At 43.4% G+C, this 16,260-nt stretch overlaps 1 protein-coding gene across 6 annotated transcripts in view; it reads left to right on the plus strand.

The window, feature by feature from the left end:
* LOC128460025 (prospero homeobox protein 1) overlaps positions 1-7,254 on the plus strand; it is a 28,788-nt gene extending 21,534 nt beyond the window's left edge. For all 6 annotated transcript variants that reach the window (XM_053445032.1, XM_053445027.1, XM_053445028.1 and 3 more), the window contains exon 5: positions 2,521-7,254. In XM_053445032.1, coding sequence (XP_053301007.1) covers positions 2,521-2,706 — 186 coding nt within the window. In that variant the 3' untranslated portion in view covers positions 2,707-7,254. The remainder of the gene's footprint in view (positions 1-2,520) is intronic.
* The last annotated feature ends 9,006 nt before the right edge of the window (positions 7,255-16,260 follow it).

Consider the following 16,260-nt stretch of genomic DNA (forward strand, 5'->3'; position numbering starts at 1 on the left):
ATTTTGATTGTGGCTTAGAAATGCATGCTGTTGAATACATAAACAATATTTCCTGCAACACTTCGCGACAAAATCAAATTTGATGATCATAGCGAAAATAATCATATATAAAGGCTGAGGCAAAAATCGTCTATATAAAAGTATATAAAAAGGTGTCAGAAAGTTGCACGCCATGAATAATCAAACAAAAATCATAATTTTTCAGAGGCTCCAGTTTCCTCGTGTGAACTAAAACATAAAGTGAGCCTTTTAACCTACTCTTGAAATTGTATATTCTCCAATTGAGAAAAACGCAGCTGAAAGCCAAAGAGAAAAAGATGCATTTACAAATGTTGCCAGCGTAGTGTAGATGTACTCTCAGTAACCTCATTTAGCCTTTTCCAGCCATCACTCCTCACACACACAAAACTCTCCATCCCTCTACTCTTTTTTCATGCCTTTCCATCCCTCCCTCTTTGTACATCTGTCCTTTAATTTCGGGGCTCTGCTGAGAAGTTGTTAAAAAGCCCTATGAAATATGTATGAAGGATTGTTAGCCACGCGATTGGCCCCATTTACCGGCCAGCCCAGCGAATGAACGGCCACACTGGATAATCCCCCACAATGCCTCTGGAACAAAGGCCCAACAGCTGACCCCAGAGAGCAAGAGAGATGAAGAGGGGGGGGCAGTGAGAGGGGATAGAGAGGGACATGGGAGGGGTTGCAAACAGTTAAGGCTCACTGCTGATCAGGAGGCAGCTCGCTCACATACACAACTCACATGTAGTCACAAAACAAAGGCTGGTGGGACAGGAATAACTCCCTCTGTTCTCTCACCCCTCTCTCTCTCCTTAGACTCTTCTCAGCCCCTCCTTCTCTCACCATCTCCCTCTCTCCCTCCCTCCCTCCCTCCCATTCTCACTCTCTCAGTCAAGAGGATCTGAAATACCAATACCCTTTTCTCCTTGACATTGCTTTCTCCTTGCAGTCAGCATTTTGCTGTCCTTTTATAGTCAAAACGTCAGGAGAAATTCCATGCAGGAATATTCTTAGTAATGCGGCACTCCCTGCGTCTAACGCCGAGGGTGTCGTGCTGCACCGGCCCGTTAGCGAGGTCTTTTGGGAAAAGCGTGCGCATGCCCACACGCACTTCTACTGTACAACGCGTACACACAAAGTTGCCCTCAAACCAGGGTCATTGTGCCAGTATTTCAGAGACGACAGGAGCCCAAACAATGAATTATATCCACTTTTCTCCCTCCAGAGGGGAATTCAATATTTGGGGAATTGGGTTAGCTTGTGTTTTCTCTCTCTCTCTCTCGCTCCCTGTGCCAAACACACACACACAGAGCGTGCAAGCTCCTAATTTATGTCGCACCTTTTCACTTGAGTAGTGGATAGAGATATGCACACACACACAGTCACACACCAGACACACAGGCATCTTAGCCTCCATTCATCACCCCAAGGGGGCCTGGTGGCTGTCCCATGTGTGTATAAGAGTGTGTGTAAAAAGGCCGTACTGCGTGTTTGATTGTGCGTGCACATTTCCGTCTATGCATGTGTGTGTGTGTGTGTGTGTACCAGTGGCCACTAACCTTGCTGTGTCCTGACACTCCTGATGAGTATCTGCAGGACACTGGAGGAGAGGAGCGGCGTGGAGTGCGCACTGTCAGGCATTTGGGCAAGCTGCTGCTGCTGCTGTATATGTGTGTGTGCGACTGTGTGTGAGCATCAAGGGAGGTGGGCAGGGAGACAGTCAGCATTATCCAAGCAGGTGACCCCTGAAGGCTGCGTCGCCCTGGAGCTTTGAATCAAGGAAAGACACTCAGCCAAACACACCAGGGTAGCTAGTGTGTGTGTATAGCGAGCATTATGTGGAGCTCTGTCACACTGCAGGATGTGTCATCTCCTTGGCACAAGGAGGTGTGTGCGCTGGTGTGTGCGCTCACGCCTGCATGAGCGTGTGTGCGTATGTGTGTGTGACGGAGTGTTGGCTTGGGGGAAGGTGTCACAGATCTTTGCCAGACTAATCATCTCCATGGTGTCGGTGAGTGCTGCTGTCAGGGACTCTAAAGAGGCGGCGTGTCTCCCCGTTCCCAAAGCATTTAGTACTTCCTCTTTCGCCAGCACCTCTCTACTGCTCGTCACTCAGCTCCGCTCTCGTTTGGTCACAGATTTACAGTGGGACTCATAAAGGTGTCATGCTCACCGTGTTGCGGGGAGGGAAGTGTGGGTTGTGAGAAACCTGAGAATTCACAAGAAGTGACTTTTCTCAGGCCGACGCCTCAACCGGCTTTTAAGGAAGTAGATACTGAAGATATCAAAGATTTATGGTTTTACATCCACTGTGGAAACATGAGCATATTCTACAGCTGAGGAGTTGACAGTGGTGAGGATAATGTAAAGAAACTACTGCAGGCTGCAAAATGTAACTGAGCTGTGAGCAGGTGTTCAAGGATTCATGGTATTTTCAGGAATAGTAAGGTCAATCGATAAAACAAATGATTAACAACTTATATTCTCCTTGTGTCTGTTCAGGTCCCTGATCGCTTCCTGGAGGTGGCAGAAATCACACTGAGAGAGTTCTTCAACGCCATTGTGGCGGGCAAAGACGTAGACCCATCCTGGAAGAAGGCCATCTACAAGGTCATCTGCAAACTGGATAGCGAGGTCCCCGAGATCTTCAAGTCCCCCAACTGTCTCCAAGAGCTTCTACATGAGTAAAGTTCTCCTCCTCGTCCTCCTCCTCCTCGCTCGACGCTTTGCGCTTTTTAAAATTTGTCTCTGATTTTGTAGAATTTCAGAATGATTTTTGCTCTTTTGCTTTGTTTTCATTTCCTTTTCACTGACCCTACATTTGATTTCCAGTTTATTTTTTATTTTTTTGAATGTATGAAAGTTATGAAGTAGCATTCCCAATCTGAAGCCTCTGTGGCAGTTCCTAAATGACCTAGCTATTGTGTTGTTGTTCCTCTTATATGATAATTATCATGATGGTTTTTATTTGTTTTTGTTTTTTTTAAGATTCTGATGAACTGAAGAGACTCTAATCTTACTGGGTGTTTTCTTGACTGTGTGATCCCTAATCCGTTTAGGCTTGTTCTATGATCAACACTAACTAAGTCCTCAGTCTGTGAAAGGAGTTCTTGAGTTCCCATTTACACTACTAAGAACATAGGCTGGGTTCCTTAAAGACTTTATTCAATTATGGCACCCAGCACTTTTCCTCCAAAATCCAGTGGGTGCCCACATGAACTTTCCCTGCAAAGACTACTGTGCTACTATGGATGTCCCTCATAGGACCGTCATACACACATTCACACAAAAACAAGTCCTAGTGAGTTTATTACTGGATTAAGACTGGACTCGAGGTACTGGTCTGTACTGGTCTGTGGGACTTGGGACTCTTTTTAAATAGCTACTGAGCTCTACCATGTTTTGAAGTGTGTTTTCCAGGCAAGTAGGGCATTGTGTTTATTGGGTGTACATTATTATTTTGATTATTATTATTGTTGTTTATTATTATTATTATTTGTCATCATTGCTTGCTGAAGATTGGCACTTCACAATATGTTTGTCCTTTGATGCCCGCTGCAGAAAAAAATAAATTATTGCTATTAATTTTATTCCACAAGAGTTTAGATTCTGAAATATTTCTGCGCCCCCATTTCCCATCCTTTTCCTCACTCTTCATTTAGTGACCATTCCTAACATGGACTTTGGTTTTTATTTCATTTTTGGTGGTCAGGGTTCACTTGCCTAGAAGTGGTGCACTGGGGTTTTATAGCACCAAGCCTATCCTGCATACAGCTAGTCTGGGAACAAAGCTGCAAAAGGAGCTAAGCGGCAGATACAAATGAATTAAACGGTGCAGAAGTACAGAGGTGTGGATAAGCGTGACCATTTGGTGCACAATTCTAAAGTTTTTCCGCAGTGTATCCAGCTTTGATAACTACAGTGCTGCCACTCATCAAGCCATCTGTTCAGCTCTCAACTAAATCGTACTGGTTATCTGGTCAGGACTGATGAACACACTGACTGTTTACTTTTTTGCCTTTTAAAGAACTCAGTAATTAGCACATACTTGAGATGAAGTCAGCCATCTTATAATGGCAATAGCACTTGATACTTGAATTAATCTAAAAACTGTGATAATCTACAGTAGAGTTGCTTAAACAATAAATAACTACAAGGAAGATAATTCATGGAAACCCAGACGTTCATTAATTCTGCTTGCAAACAACACACACACACACACAGCGCTCCTTCCCTCCATGTTCACCTGCCTTTGAGTTATCTAGCTCTACTCTCAATACAACAATGGTAGGTCAAAGGTAAGCACTCACCCCAGGGGTAGATGGAGAAGCTCTCATCACTACAAAGAGAGCGGACAAAGACGTAGAGCGATACACACCTGAAACCCTCCGCTCTTGTCCCACCATCCCACGCTGGCAGCTTCTAACACCCAAAGTATGATTCTGTTGATGCCAATGTGTGCCCAGGTTGTTAAACACCATTCCTTTCACTTTTACCTGAGATGCTAATCCCAGATTTTCCACTTGATTTGTACAATGTAAACCTAGTGTTTTATGACTTTCATCGACCCTCTCAGGCTTTTAAGATTTCTAAGAAGTAGTTAGTGTTAGCTGGCCTTTTGATGAGGTAAGTTTGAAGCAAACGAGAGGACTTGAATACTTTGTGAGCTCACCGTTGATCTCACGCCGGCAAACGTTGGCTCATAGTGTGTCTGTGATCAAAAGATCAAAAGGGGGAAGGTTGCTTAACCTGCGGACTTGTCTAAGTGAGACAAAGCACCTGACAAAAGGAGGCAGAGAAAGACAGAGAGCTACTCCCATCATTATGTGGCACCTTCTCCGCCTCCTCCCCAGACAGTGTTCTTCTTAAGATCCGGAGCCCTGAGAGACCGGGCCGGACACTTTTCTCACTGAAGGGTGGGCTCGGCCCTTCATGTCTCCGAGTCTCAAAGCACCAGCCAAGGGCTCTAAAGCGCCGCAAACAAAGGAGAAGGGAAAGGACACTTTTATCTGATGCGCAGATTATTATCGCGCCCCATCCTCCCCCTTCTTGCAACCCCGCCCTGAAGTTAAAGAGTTCCTGCGCCTAAAAAGATTACTTCAGGATAATGAAGACTTATGTGCAAAAAAAAGGATCAGCAAGACCTTAATACCGCGCTAAAAATATTTTTGTCAAGTTTTCCTTTTCTGGCGTCATTTGATTTTTAGGACATCGTTATTTAAATACATATACATAATAGCCTTTTTTTAAGAAATGTAAAATATGAATCTATGAAAAAAATATATACTGTAGTGGAAGTTCTTTGAAAGGCACTGTTAGCAATTGTTTCATAAAAGAAATCTTGAGGATATTTTCTGTGACGGCTTGTTTCAATCTGTATTCTGAATAAGTGAGTTGATGGTAGATTAGGAGCAATAGTTGTAGGTTTTTTGCAGGTTTTGTGACCAGTTTTCCTTTTTGGTTTCTTTACCTTTTTGTAATGTGCTGAATGGCTGTCTTCTTGAGATCAGAAAATAAACTTGGAATCCATTTTCAGAGTATGAAATATTGTCGTCGATGCTGTAAATACTGTCAGGATGAAACAAAGAATAGCTGTACAGTTTTCTATTATCACTCAGAGTGCTAGGGAGGGGCAAGAGTGGTTAAAAAAAAGGTGGGTGGAAAAAGAAATGACCCATTCTCTCCAACTGAACTCATAACCACTCCTCCAAAACCCACAGAGGAGACTTTTTTTTGTTTTGTTTTTCCCCCCCTTGCCATGCCTTTAATGGGGCTCTGTTTCCCGTCGGCAGTGCCCTTGAAGTTGCACCAGCATCCGTTTCTTTAATATTTGCTGACAGAACGCTGCATTAGGCTAGTGGTCGGGTAATGATGATGTCACAGAGTGTTCCCGTTGGCAGTCTGCGGACCAGCTTATGTCCAAAAACAAGGGCAGACTGCCACCGACGTAGCTCTAGATTTGACCCGGGAGAGAGACAGGAACTCATTGTCATCAGAAGACGAGTGTCATGGAGGGGGCACATGTTGTACAGTCACCGTGTAAAAAAAAATTAAGGAGAGAGAAAAAGAGAGAGAGACTGCAGACAGGAGAAAAAAAGTGATTTATACCCTTTTTTACTGGGTTCAAACAGTGGGGAAAAGTTTGGACTTTGTGGAATTTCTGTACGCTTTGCATTGTGCTTGTGTTTGTGTGAGTGTGTGTCTGTGTGAGAGAAAAGACCGATTATGAGAACCTGTGAACCAGTGAGTGACACAATTCTCAACACTGTGGCCCCACCCCCACCCCTGGGAGTACCATCCTGACATGTAAATGATTCTCATTAAGCGTTGGCAACGTGTGTTTGGTATCTGTGTCGGTGTGTGTGTGTGTGTGTGTGTGTGGATGTGTGTCATGATAATTTCCTCTGATTTGTTTCTGACCTGTGTGAAAGGGGTTTTGTTTCTCTATGCTTTCAGTAGTAATTCTTTTTTATTATTATTACATTGCTCCTCTTTTTTTGTAAATATCAAAACTTGGACTTACAGTGATACATACTGCCTTTGTATAACTTAGCAATATGTTATGTACATAGTGTTTTGTTGATGCTTTTTGTATAACATTATTATTCGATTTTAGTGCAGTAATTCCAACTGGAACAGCCATGTTTGAAATACAGTCTGAATAATTACACACAGGTTGTAAAATAAAACTCACGATATGGCTGCTTTTTTTTCCTTTATTGGTGTCTTCTTGTCTTGCAGATTTTGTGTAATTTATTGGTTTAATTTATCCTAATTTATTTGATGTTGTTTTTCTTTTGTTTTTCAAACAGGGAAGGCTGTACTGCATTTCGTTAAGTAGAACCAACTTAAAAAGATTATGATCCTTATACACCTTAATTTGAAGTCAAAAATATTGTACTCTCGTGTGCACATTCAATTGACAGAAATTATTAAATGGGAGATCATGGCAGCTAAATGGAACTGGAGTTTTCTTTATAAACGACAGATTGCTGTGTTTTGTTCCTGGACAGGGGCCGAGGGTGGGCTAGAAAGCTGAAACTAGTTTGAAGCAGTTTTGTATTTTCTCTTGAGATTTTGTTCCCCCTCTATTACTTTGGCCCAGCCCAAAAAACAACCAGTAGTCAAATTGCCTTTCGTGCCTTCACCCTCTATGAACTGAATGTATGTGCAGTATATATGCAAGCTTGTGCAAAATGGATTAAAAATGGAAATAAAAATGAAAAACTGAAGAAATCGTGTCTGGTTCATTTATATAAAACAATGTGTGTGTGAGTGAGGACTGTGGATAATGGCTGGACAGAAACGAGATTCAAGTTATATAACGATATGATATTACCCTTGTACAGATATTTTATTAATAGTTTGGCTACAGATCGCCAACTTCCGAGGATCGTTTCGTCCTCAGGCTCCACAGCCAAGTGCAGATGCCTCCTCATCATGCTAAATGCAACGGTGGTCATATGCAGGTACACACACACACAGATACACTTTTAAATCATTACCCCAACCTACAATATTGGAGCCGATTTAAGAAATCATTTAAAACATTGTTAGAAATTGAGAACATGATAAAAGATTTTGAAGAAAAAGCCAAGTATTTAAACGCATTGATATTACAAAATATGTTACAAAACACTTTGTATGTCATGTGTATGCCGTGAAATGTTTTAACAGAAAATAAGGCACAAATGACTGTAATTCCACGGAAAATCTTTTTTATAAGAGATTTTGATTCTCTACATATTTTTTTAACATTTCCCTACACACCTTTTATGCTTCATGAGTGTGGATTATATTTGCTGATGAGTACAGAAGTCTTTAAAGAAAAACACACTTTTTTAAACGGCTGTGTGTGTTCTCTCTGCGTCATTTTGCTGTTTTGTTACCGTGACCTCTGTTGTGTTTTCCACCACGCCTGCCCGTCGCACCGTTCCTTTCTCTTTCTTTTGTTCTTGTCTGTCTGCTTTTCACTTTTTTGCTTTGATGCTCAGTTTTGGAGTTGCTTCTTTTGTGTCTTTCTTGCTTGCTTGCTTTTATTCTTTTTTTTTCTCTCCTCTCTCCCGTGTTCCTTTTCCCTCTCGTCCTCCGCCTGCCTCCCCTCGCTTGCCTTCACCGGAGGCTACAGCTCCTTAGGTTGGGCTGAGACAGCATCTTTGTACAACACCGACCGTCTGCTCTGTAATCAAATACCATCTGTCGCTACATCTGAAGACTCACTCTCTCGCTTCCTCCATCACACACACACACACACACTTAGGCACACACATGCACACACACACACCACATCTGTGCTTTCCACTCCTGAACAATGTGTGTGTATGTGTGTGACTTTTATGTACAATGACCCGTGTACTTACAATCATTCCACCTGATTCATTCTTGGCCTGCACAGAGGAAGTCACTGGAGTCACTTTCACCACTTCCTGTTTTTCTCCACCTCTCCCACTGGGGTTCAAAGGTCATTGTCTTCAGGTATCCATGTTTGCTCTGTGGCTCTGTGTGTCAGCAAGACCTTGGCTGCTGTATCAGACGGTAGACTGTGGACTTTAGCTCCTCAGTCTTAGATCAACGGCCCACTATCTCAAAGCTGCCAGCCTTTCCCAATGTTTGCCCAATGTCTGTCCCTGGTCCGGCACAGAAAACGTTGACACGGTCCCCAAGGTCTCTCACCAAGTCCCTCCTCCCTTCGTGGTCACTTGTTATCACATGCTCAGGTTCAAGAACATTTTCCATTTGGTGTTAAGGGTTCTTCTTTCCATTTGCAAAGGTAAAGTGTGTTCTACAACTTGTTGTCAGTGGGGGATTTACAGCACGCCGACCTGACAACAAAAATAAATATTTCGGCAAATATCACCACACACAAGCATTGATGTAACTCCACATAGTGGGAAACCTTTGTGACAAAGAAACACAAGGATCCAGGGCCTCATTTCGATTTCTTCTCCGTGCGATCCTCCTACCAATGACCGAAATGAGCAATGCACTGTTTGACACCTACTCCTCCAAAATGACCGTGGGCTTCAAACTAAAAAAATCTGGCATTCTGTATTAATCTATGAATCTTTCTTTTGCTTTGCAGTGCATTTATTTCACAACTGAACATACAATAAAACTTTACTCCCCAAAAAAGGATTCCAATTTGAATCGAAAACCATGAAAACAGATTTCTGCATTGCACAGATTGATGGATTCATTCTGCATGTGTTCGTAATTAAATACTGGATTTCATCTTTTGTGGATGGAGCAGCACACTGCATGCTCCAGAGCCTCTGGCACAGCCTGGGATTTACTCAGGGTTGCCCACATTTGGCATCAGTGATGGGGACACCTAGTGGTCAGTATGTGCTGCTTCCACTGACTGTGAGCTGTGTTTTTGATGTCTTCCTCATCCCGAACTCATCCTGTTCTTTGGCCTTATTGTTTTTGTGCAATTTGTTCTTTATTCATTCATCGCTTGCTCTTTCTTTTTCTTCCCCCTCGTCTCTTTGCATCCCCACATCTCATGCGTGTGGAAGTGTGTACGTGCATTTGTTGTGTGGAACTAGAAGATTCCAGTTGGATAGATCATTGTGACCCCCCCCCCCCCCCTCCCCACCACCACCACGCACACACAAACACACATCCCTAGCTCCCTCTCTCTTCTTCTCTTTTGCTCTCTCTCTCTCTCTCTCGCTGGATGGCTTCAACGCAACTGGAGCCTCGGAGGCTCAAGAGAGGAGCCTGGGAAAGGAGGAACAAAGGGCCGTCCATCTGCAGCCATCACCACTCTGCACCTCCTCTCCTCTCTCTCTCCCCCCCTTGTTATTCCCTCCCTTGGTCCCCTCGCCTCTCTTCCCTCTCCCCACTGGCCAGCGCCCCAAATTAAGACTTCAGACAAGAAAATGGGCTCACTAAAAAAAGGGAGCAAAAGCGAGAGAAAGAGAGAGAGAAGGAAGTCCATAACAAGCCAAGAGGAGCAGGGCGACAAAGCCTCTGTTGTTGGATGGCAGGGCCCCTCTGTTGCACTGCGAGGAACTGTCACTGTGTCAACTTGGAACGCTTGTTGCAAGGAGCACAAACCGTAATGAACACACACAGGCAGAAACAAGCTGCAGAGGACAACCCTCGTACACGCAAGACCTGCAAAATAAAGAAATCCAAGAGTGTGTAAACTCACATACACAATCATGCCAAGCACACGCTGCAAAGGGAGGTGGAAGGAAATTTACCTATAAGTAAATGTGAGTGAGGCCCTGTAGAAAACATGAGTTGGAAGCAGCCATGACCTGATGTCTGGTGTAATGATGCAAACACACACAGGAGTCGAGCAGCCTGTACTTGGTCAATTTCTCAGAGAACGATCAAAGAACTGAGGGGCCTCTCATGTTCTGACCCAAAAATACACTTTATACTGACTTCAAGAGAGAAGAGGTCATAGGGGGTGTGTCTCTGTGTATAAACGTGTGTGTGGGTGAGTGTTTGCACATAACCTCACATTGGGGGTAGAGCTAGAGACTGAACTGGTTTGGCTTCTTCCAGTTTAAACTGGGTCTAGTGGGTCCAAGACAGATGGCACCCAGGGCAAAGCTGGTCTGGGCTCTCTGTCTCTCTTTCTATCTATCTCTCTCTCACTCTCTCTCTCTCTTTCTCTCGCACACATCTCTTTTAATAGCCATTATTGGCATCCTTTGCCCCTTCCAGATCCCTGAATCAGAAATCACAGAGGCCCATTATATTTCCTATTGACCCATTTGGCAAGATGGTGGGAGCATCGAGTGCTGGATTAAATCGAGAGCAGTTTATAATCCCATAATTCTAATGTTTTAATTACTTAGATGAACAGGAGGTGTTTGAGCAAGGGCTAATCTCTGAGACATAAGGGCGAGAGACAGAGAGAGACACAGGGACGGAGAGAGAGAGAGAGGATGGAAGAGATTTGTGTTTTTCCTTCGCTACACGCACACAGGCTTACTCGTTGAATATTAGCAGTGTATTAAAGTTCATCACCTGTTATCAACACAGATTAAAAGATTCACAGACTCTACTTTTCATATTAAGGTGAGGCCCACACAGTGGCAAGTGCAAAACGATTACCAAGCTGAGATGTTGCTTTGTATTGGTTTGTAATTTACATTGACGTCAGACTTGCTTTTATTCCATGTACACCATGTTCTGGCTTTTAAAAACATGTATTATGGTTCTTAAATCTTTTTAATTGCTACATCTTGAATGCCATATACGGCTGTAAGTGATCCCTCGATTGTCTTTGATAACCACCCCTCCTGTCAATCACGCTGCAGGACAAAGGCTGCTTAACCAAGGCTGATGACCTCATGCCTGGGGTCTGCTCCATACAGAAGGGGTCTTAACACCGTTCAACGTGCCGTTTGTGTCTGGGGTCGTTTTTCAGATGCTGCCGCGTACTGTGGATCACCTCGCAGGAGCTCTCTGGGCTCAGGATGCACGGACACACACTCACACACACACACATGCACCAACATGCATCCCCTTGATCCATGGGCTGGAGCGTTGAGCCAGGAGTGAGCCTTAAGACAAGGAGTGACAACCGGGACAGCTGCAGGGGCTGAGAGCCAGTCTTAACCACCCCGTTCCACCACCACCACCACCCGCACTGCCTCTAGCTCGCCAAACAAGCCATTGTTTCTGGCCAGGGCCTATGGTATTTCATTTGTCATGAAATGGATACGGACACTGGACGACCATGAAGTACTTTCTCAAAAAAAGACACTACTACTGCTGCTGCTGCAGTTGCTGCTGAGCCCAGCCTGCTAACTCCCTTCATCCTTAACCTTCTTGTGCAGCTTTGCCCCAAGCACCCTGCTCTAAACTATTAATAAACTGCTTTTTCCAAGGTAAAGAGAGGGGTAGGGAGGGGCTGGTCTGAAGGGTATTGTTTTCTGGAGGGCTGTAAGAAGAAAGAAGGAGTAAGGTTGTGGGAGGGACTGAGGTTAGCTTACGTGCCAATCTGCTTTTGTCATCCTTTGTGATCTTCACTTTCTCAGGTTTCTCGGTGGACATTAGGCAGATTAGGCCTGTGAGTCAGGTAGGTCATCAACGTCCTGCTCAGCTGTTGAGAATGACAGCAGGCATCATGAGAGAAGGGCTATAACAGCCACCTCATAATTGGCCACTTTTTACATGTTCCCATGGCTGCTTGACACTAAGCCGCTTGCACGTGCCACATCTTAGAGCAACTTTCGTCAAGTAATTACAGGCCAAAAAAAGGATGAACTGACAACACATTGCAATGTTTCTTGTAGCATTGTGAAAAGGGTAAAGATGCTAAGATGCTCATCACCATAACACCCATGATCCATAATTCCCTAAGTCCAACAGAGTTCATGGGCGTAAAAACAATAGCCTTCTATCTCCGTCAAGGGCATTCCTTGGCACAACAATAGGACCATCTCCTCTCCCAGTATTTTCCTTTCCTCCCCTCCCTCCTCATTCTCCAGCCCCTCCATCAAAGAGCATTCCAGCTCCAGAGCCCCCTAAGCCCTTCACTTTGGGCCTGTACATGTGACATGGCATGCAGACAGTCATCTTTAAGAATTGATTCACTCTGGTATCCAAAGCCCAGGGAGCCTGGCTGCCAAGATATCCAACATAGGCGCCACTCATGGGGTCCAGGTACACAGCAGCTGCTCCCCAACAATAAAGGCAAAAATGGGAGGCACTCAGGGGGAAGATGCAGAGCTAACCTCCCTCTCAAGCGTGAACTGGTCACCTTGGGCCAGTTGTCCCCTGCCTGCGTTTGGAAATGACAAAGGATTGGGTCCAGCTTTGGGATGAGGGTGGTGGAAGGGGGTGGCTGCTGAAAGACACCTATAATTCAAAATAGATGAATGGAGAGAGAGAGGCGGAGGGCAAGAGAGGGCAGGAGAAATAGATTTCCTTCCTTGGAAGAAGCACGCAGCGACGGCTGTGCTACCAAGATGGTACAGAGTGACACATGGAGGACCATAAATAAGGCACTGGCATGTTGTTTTCTTCTGCGGCACATTGTGAAGGGGCCTGAAGGTCAAGTGAAGGAGATGCAAGCCCATCCTAGAAGCCTCACACACACACACACACACACACACACACACACACAGGCATACACACACACACACACATACCAAAGTAACACTGGGTATGCTGTGGTGCTACAGATAGAGATCACAAATCATGCAGAAGGAGACAGGAGAGATATTACCTCACCTGAAGTGTTTCCATAAACTCCAGTGTACCAAAGCCTTGGGAAGTGGTATCACTCCTCCAGCAGGTCATGACCCACACGCATAGTGATTTATGATGATGCAATCTAGCACATCATCCATCATAAATAAGAGAGAGTAAATGAATAGACTGAGGCTGTGGATATTGCAATTCCACCCCCAGAAATTATGTATACTCTTGAGCCTCTGTGTTGACATAAATTCCAGGATTGTTTAGGATAGAGAAGAAACACATCCCTCACTTTCTTGCTGAAAGTTAAGTTACGGGGCAAAGGCAAAGACAGTAAATTGAAAGAGGACAGAGGAGACAGCAAGACGAGGGGAGACAGACGAGGACAGACTTGGCATCATTGGTCTTCCTGCTAAAGCGGAAAAGGCATAAGAGGGAAAGCGAGAGCCATTGAGAGCTCGAGAGAGAGGCTGAATTTACCAAAGCGGCTCAGGAGGGCCCTCATTACGATATTAAACAAGATTTAATAAGTGAGAGTGATTTGATGAGGTGATTATCCCGGCCCATTAATCAAGCAGGCTTCTGGCCTCACTGTAATATGGCCCATCTTTCCCCCTATACCAAAGCCTCTTTAGACGCTGAGCTCCTTACTGCACTAACGCCGCTTCAGAAACATCACTAGGCCAAAAAAAAAGGCATATTACATCTCATCTCTCAAGCCTGCGGGTATTTTCAATGCTCACTCATCCCTCTGCCTCCCAGGCCGCTCTTGTGGTGCATCTGATAAATTGAACTCCTTAACATCTGGGTCAGAAAGTAAAGTCTTATCAGAGGGAGCTAAGAGTGATAACTGGCAATGATAACGTAAAAGCATCTGTTGGCTTTAAGGCTTTTGGTTTGAGAACAGAAGGAAGTTGCACAGATACCATTGGATTGTCTGGTTTAGTCGAGAGGCAGGGGAGGTTTGTGTGTGTGCGAGTCAATGTGTGAGTGGAAGGGCTGATTCATAGAGTGCGTCTTTGGAAAAAGGAGTACAAGATGCATCAGGACGTGTGAGAGCGAGCACAATCACCTCTTTATCAAAAAAGACAAATATGACCAAGACTGACCTGCAAAACAAACCCTCCAGGACGGCTTCTAAGATTACATTCACTATCGATTAGTCAGGTGATGTTGTTGTTGTTTTATCAAATACATTTTTCAGAAAATAGTGAAAAATAACCCAAGGCACGCAATGACATCTTCAAAATATATTTTTGTCTAGAAAAAAACAAACAGGCGGTTTATTTACAATGATTTAAAAAAAGAGATAGAAGTCAGTAAATCCTCATATCTGAGAATCAAAGACGAGCAAACGTTTCACACCGTTAATTAGCTTAAATGATTAATCAATCATCAAAATAGCTGCGTATTCATTTTCTGATGTGTAATGTGATGACTACTGAGAGAAGATTGATAAACACTGATCGTTAAGGTGGTATGAGATTTATTGCATACTTGGAAATTCAATATGCAATATTCAACCTGTTTTCTTTTTTGGGTCTAATGAACGTGAAAGAGTAACAAATCAATATCAACAATTATGACAATACTATTGTCATCAATAAAATTAATCCAATATAGATAGTAAAAAATGCATTATCCTCACTGCAAACCCAGGGAGAACATCTAGCACGTAATTGTTTTACCTCAGATTTGTAAATTGTTTTGTTGTTTACAGGTATTTGTTATTCTCTGCTCATAAAAAAAGAGTATAAAACCAAAACCCTCAATCAGGAGAAAAATTCTTTAAACCTACCAGAAATAATGTGACATTTATAGTGATAATCATCGATATAGACTGAAATAAACATTTCACTGGTCATTTCGCGATTGTTATGTGTTTTTGTCACTAAGTCTGAAAATTGTAGGAAATTGTTAACTGAGTCCCTTCGGGCTGAACAAGCTCAGGCACTATACACAGATCCACATATTTAGTAAAGATGTAGAATTGACTGTGTAAAATGATATCATAGAGAAACTCAAAGACAAGAGGGCAAATATAACCTCAAGTGTGGGAGAGAATAGGTATTACAAAGACAGCCAACCCCCCCAAAAAACATTTTAAAAGCTCAAGTGGAAGAAGATTACCTCAAAGCAGGCGTGGGACGGAGCTTTTTCTGGGAATTGCCTGAGAGTATTAATACAATAAGCATAGAAAAATATAATACAAGAATGTTTTTATCAACATAATCCGGAGAGATGAGGCCGAACCAACCTGGAGTATAATCCCAAGGAGAGGGTCCCCTGGTTATCAGGCACACACACACACACACACACACACACACACACAGACAGACTAAAACACACACACACACTTGCAGAGACAAACTCCTACACACTTTTTTTCATGTCTCGCCCTCGCTTCAAATAATCGACCGATAATCTTCAATGGGATGTTGTCCCTTCAGTCTTATCTTTCCTGCAACATCTCCACCAGCATTAAGGGTCACAAGGTCAGCTGCTGGGTTAAGCTATCAACTGGAGGTCAGCTTGTTCATATTTACATTAAGATGACTTTTTTGACATCATACGGTACAATTATTTGGATACTTAAAATGTTATTTGTTGGGCAAAATCCTATATTTGATTATAGCTGACCTTTGACCCCTCCAGTGCTTTGTAATATAAGAATAAGCCAAAGCAGGAAATAAGTCACTTAGTATATCCCGTTTGATGTTTAGGGGGAAGTCATCTTTAAGGACCCTCTTGAATACGAGATGTATCATCTTAAGGGATTTATCCTCATGAATAATCTTGTATCATCTTAATTATTAAATCAAAGCAAACACAGTGATGCAGCATTAAGCTTTAAGACCAACAGATGATCCACTTTAGATTCTAAATGAAAAAATCTTTGTTTTTCGTTTTGAATGATTGATTTATTTACCTACTGTGTACATTCATGGAAACGTGTTGTTGTGTTGAAACAGCATTTATCGATTAGTCCTACTTTATTACATTTTTCAACTGGTATTGTTTGAATGCTTGGAGTCAGCCAGTGGTCGCAGGGGCATTAGGTTTGCGGGTGCA

Source organism: Pleuronectes platessa, chromosome 17 (assembly GCF_947347685.1).
Source record: "Pleuronectes platessa chromosome 17, fPlePla1.1, whole genome shotgun sequence".
NCBI lineage: Eukaryota > Metazoa > Chordata > Actinopteri > Pleuronectiformes > Pleuronectidae > Pleuronectes > Pleuronectes platessa.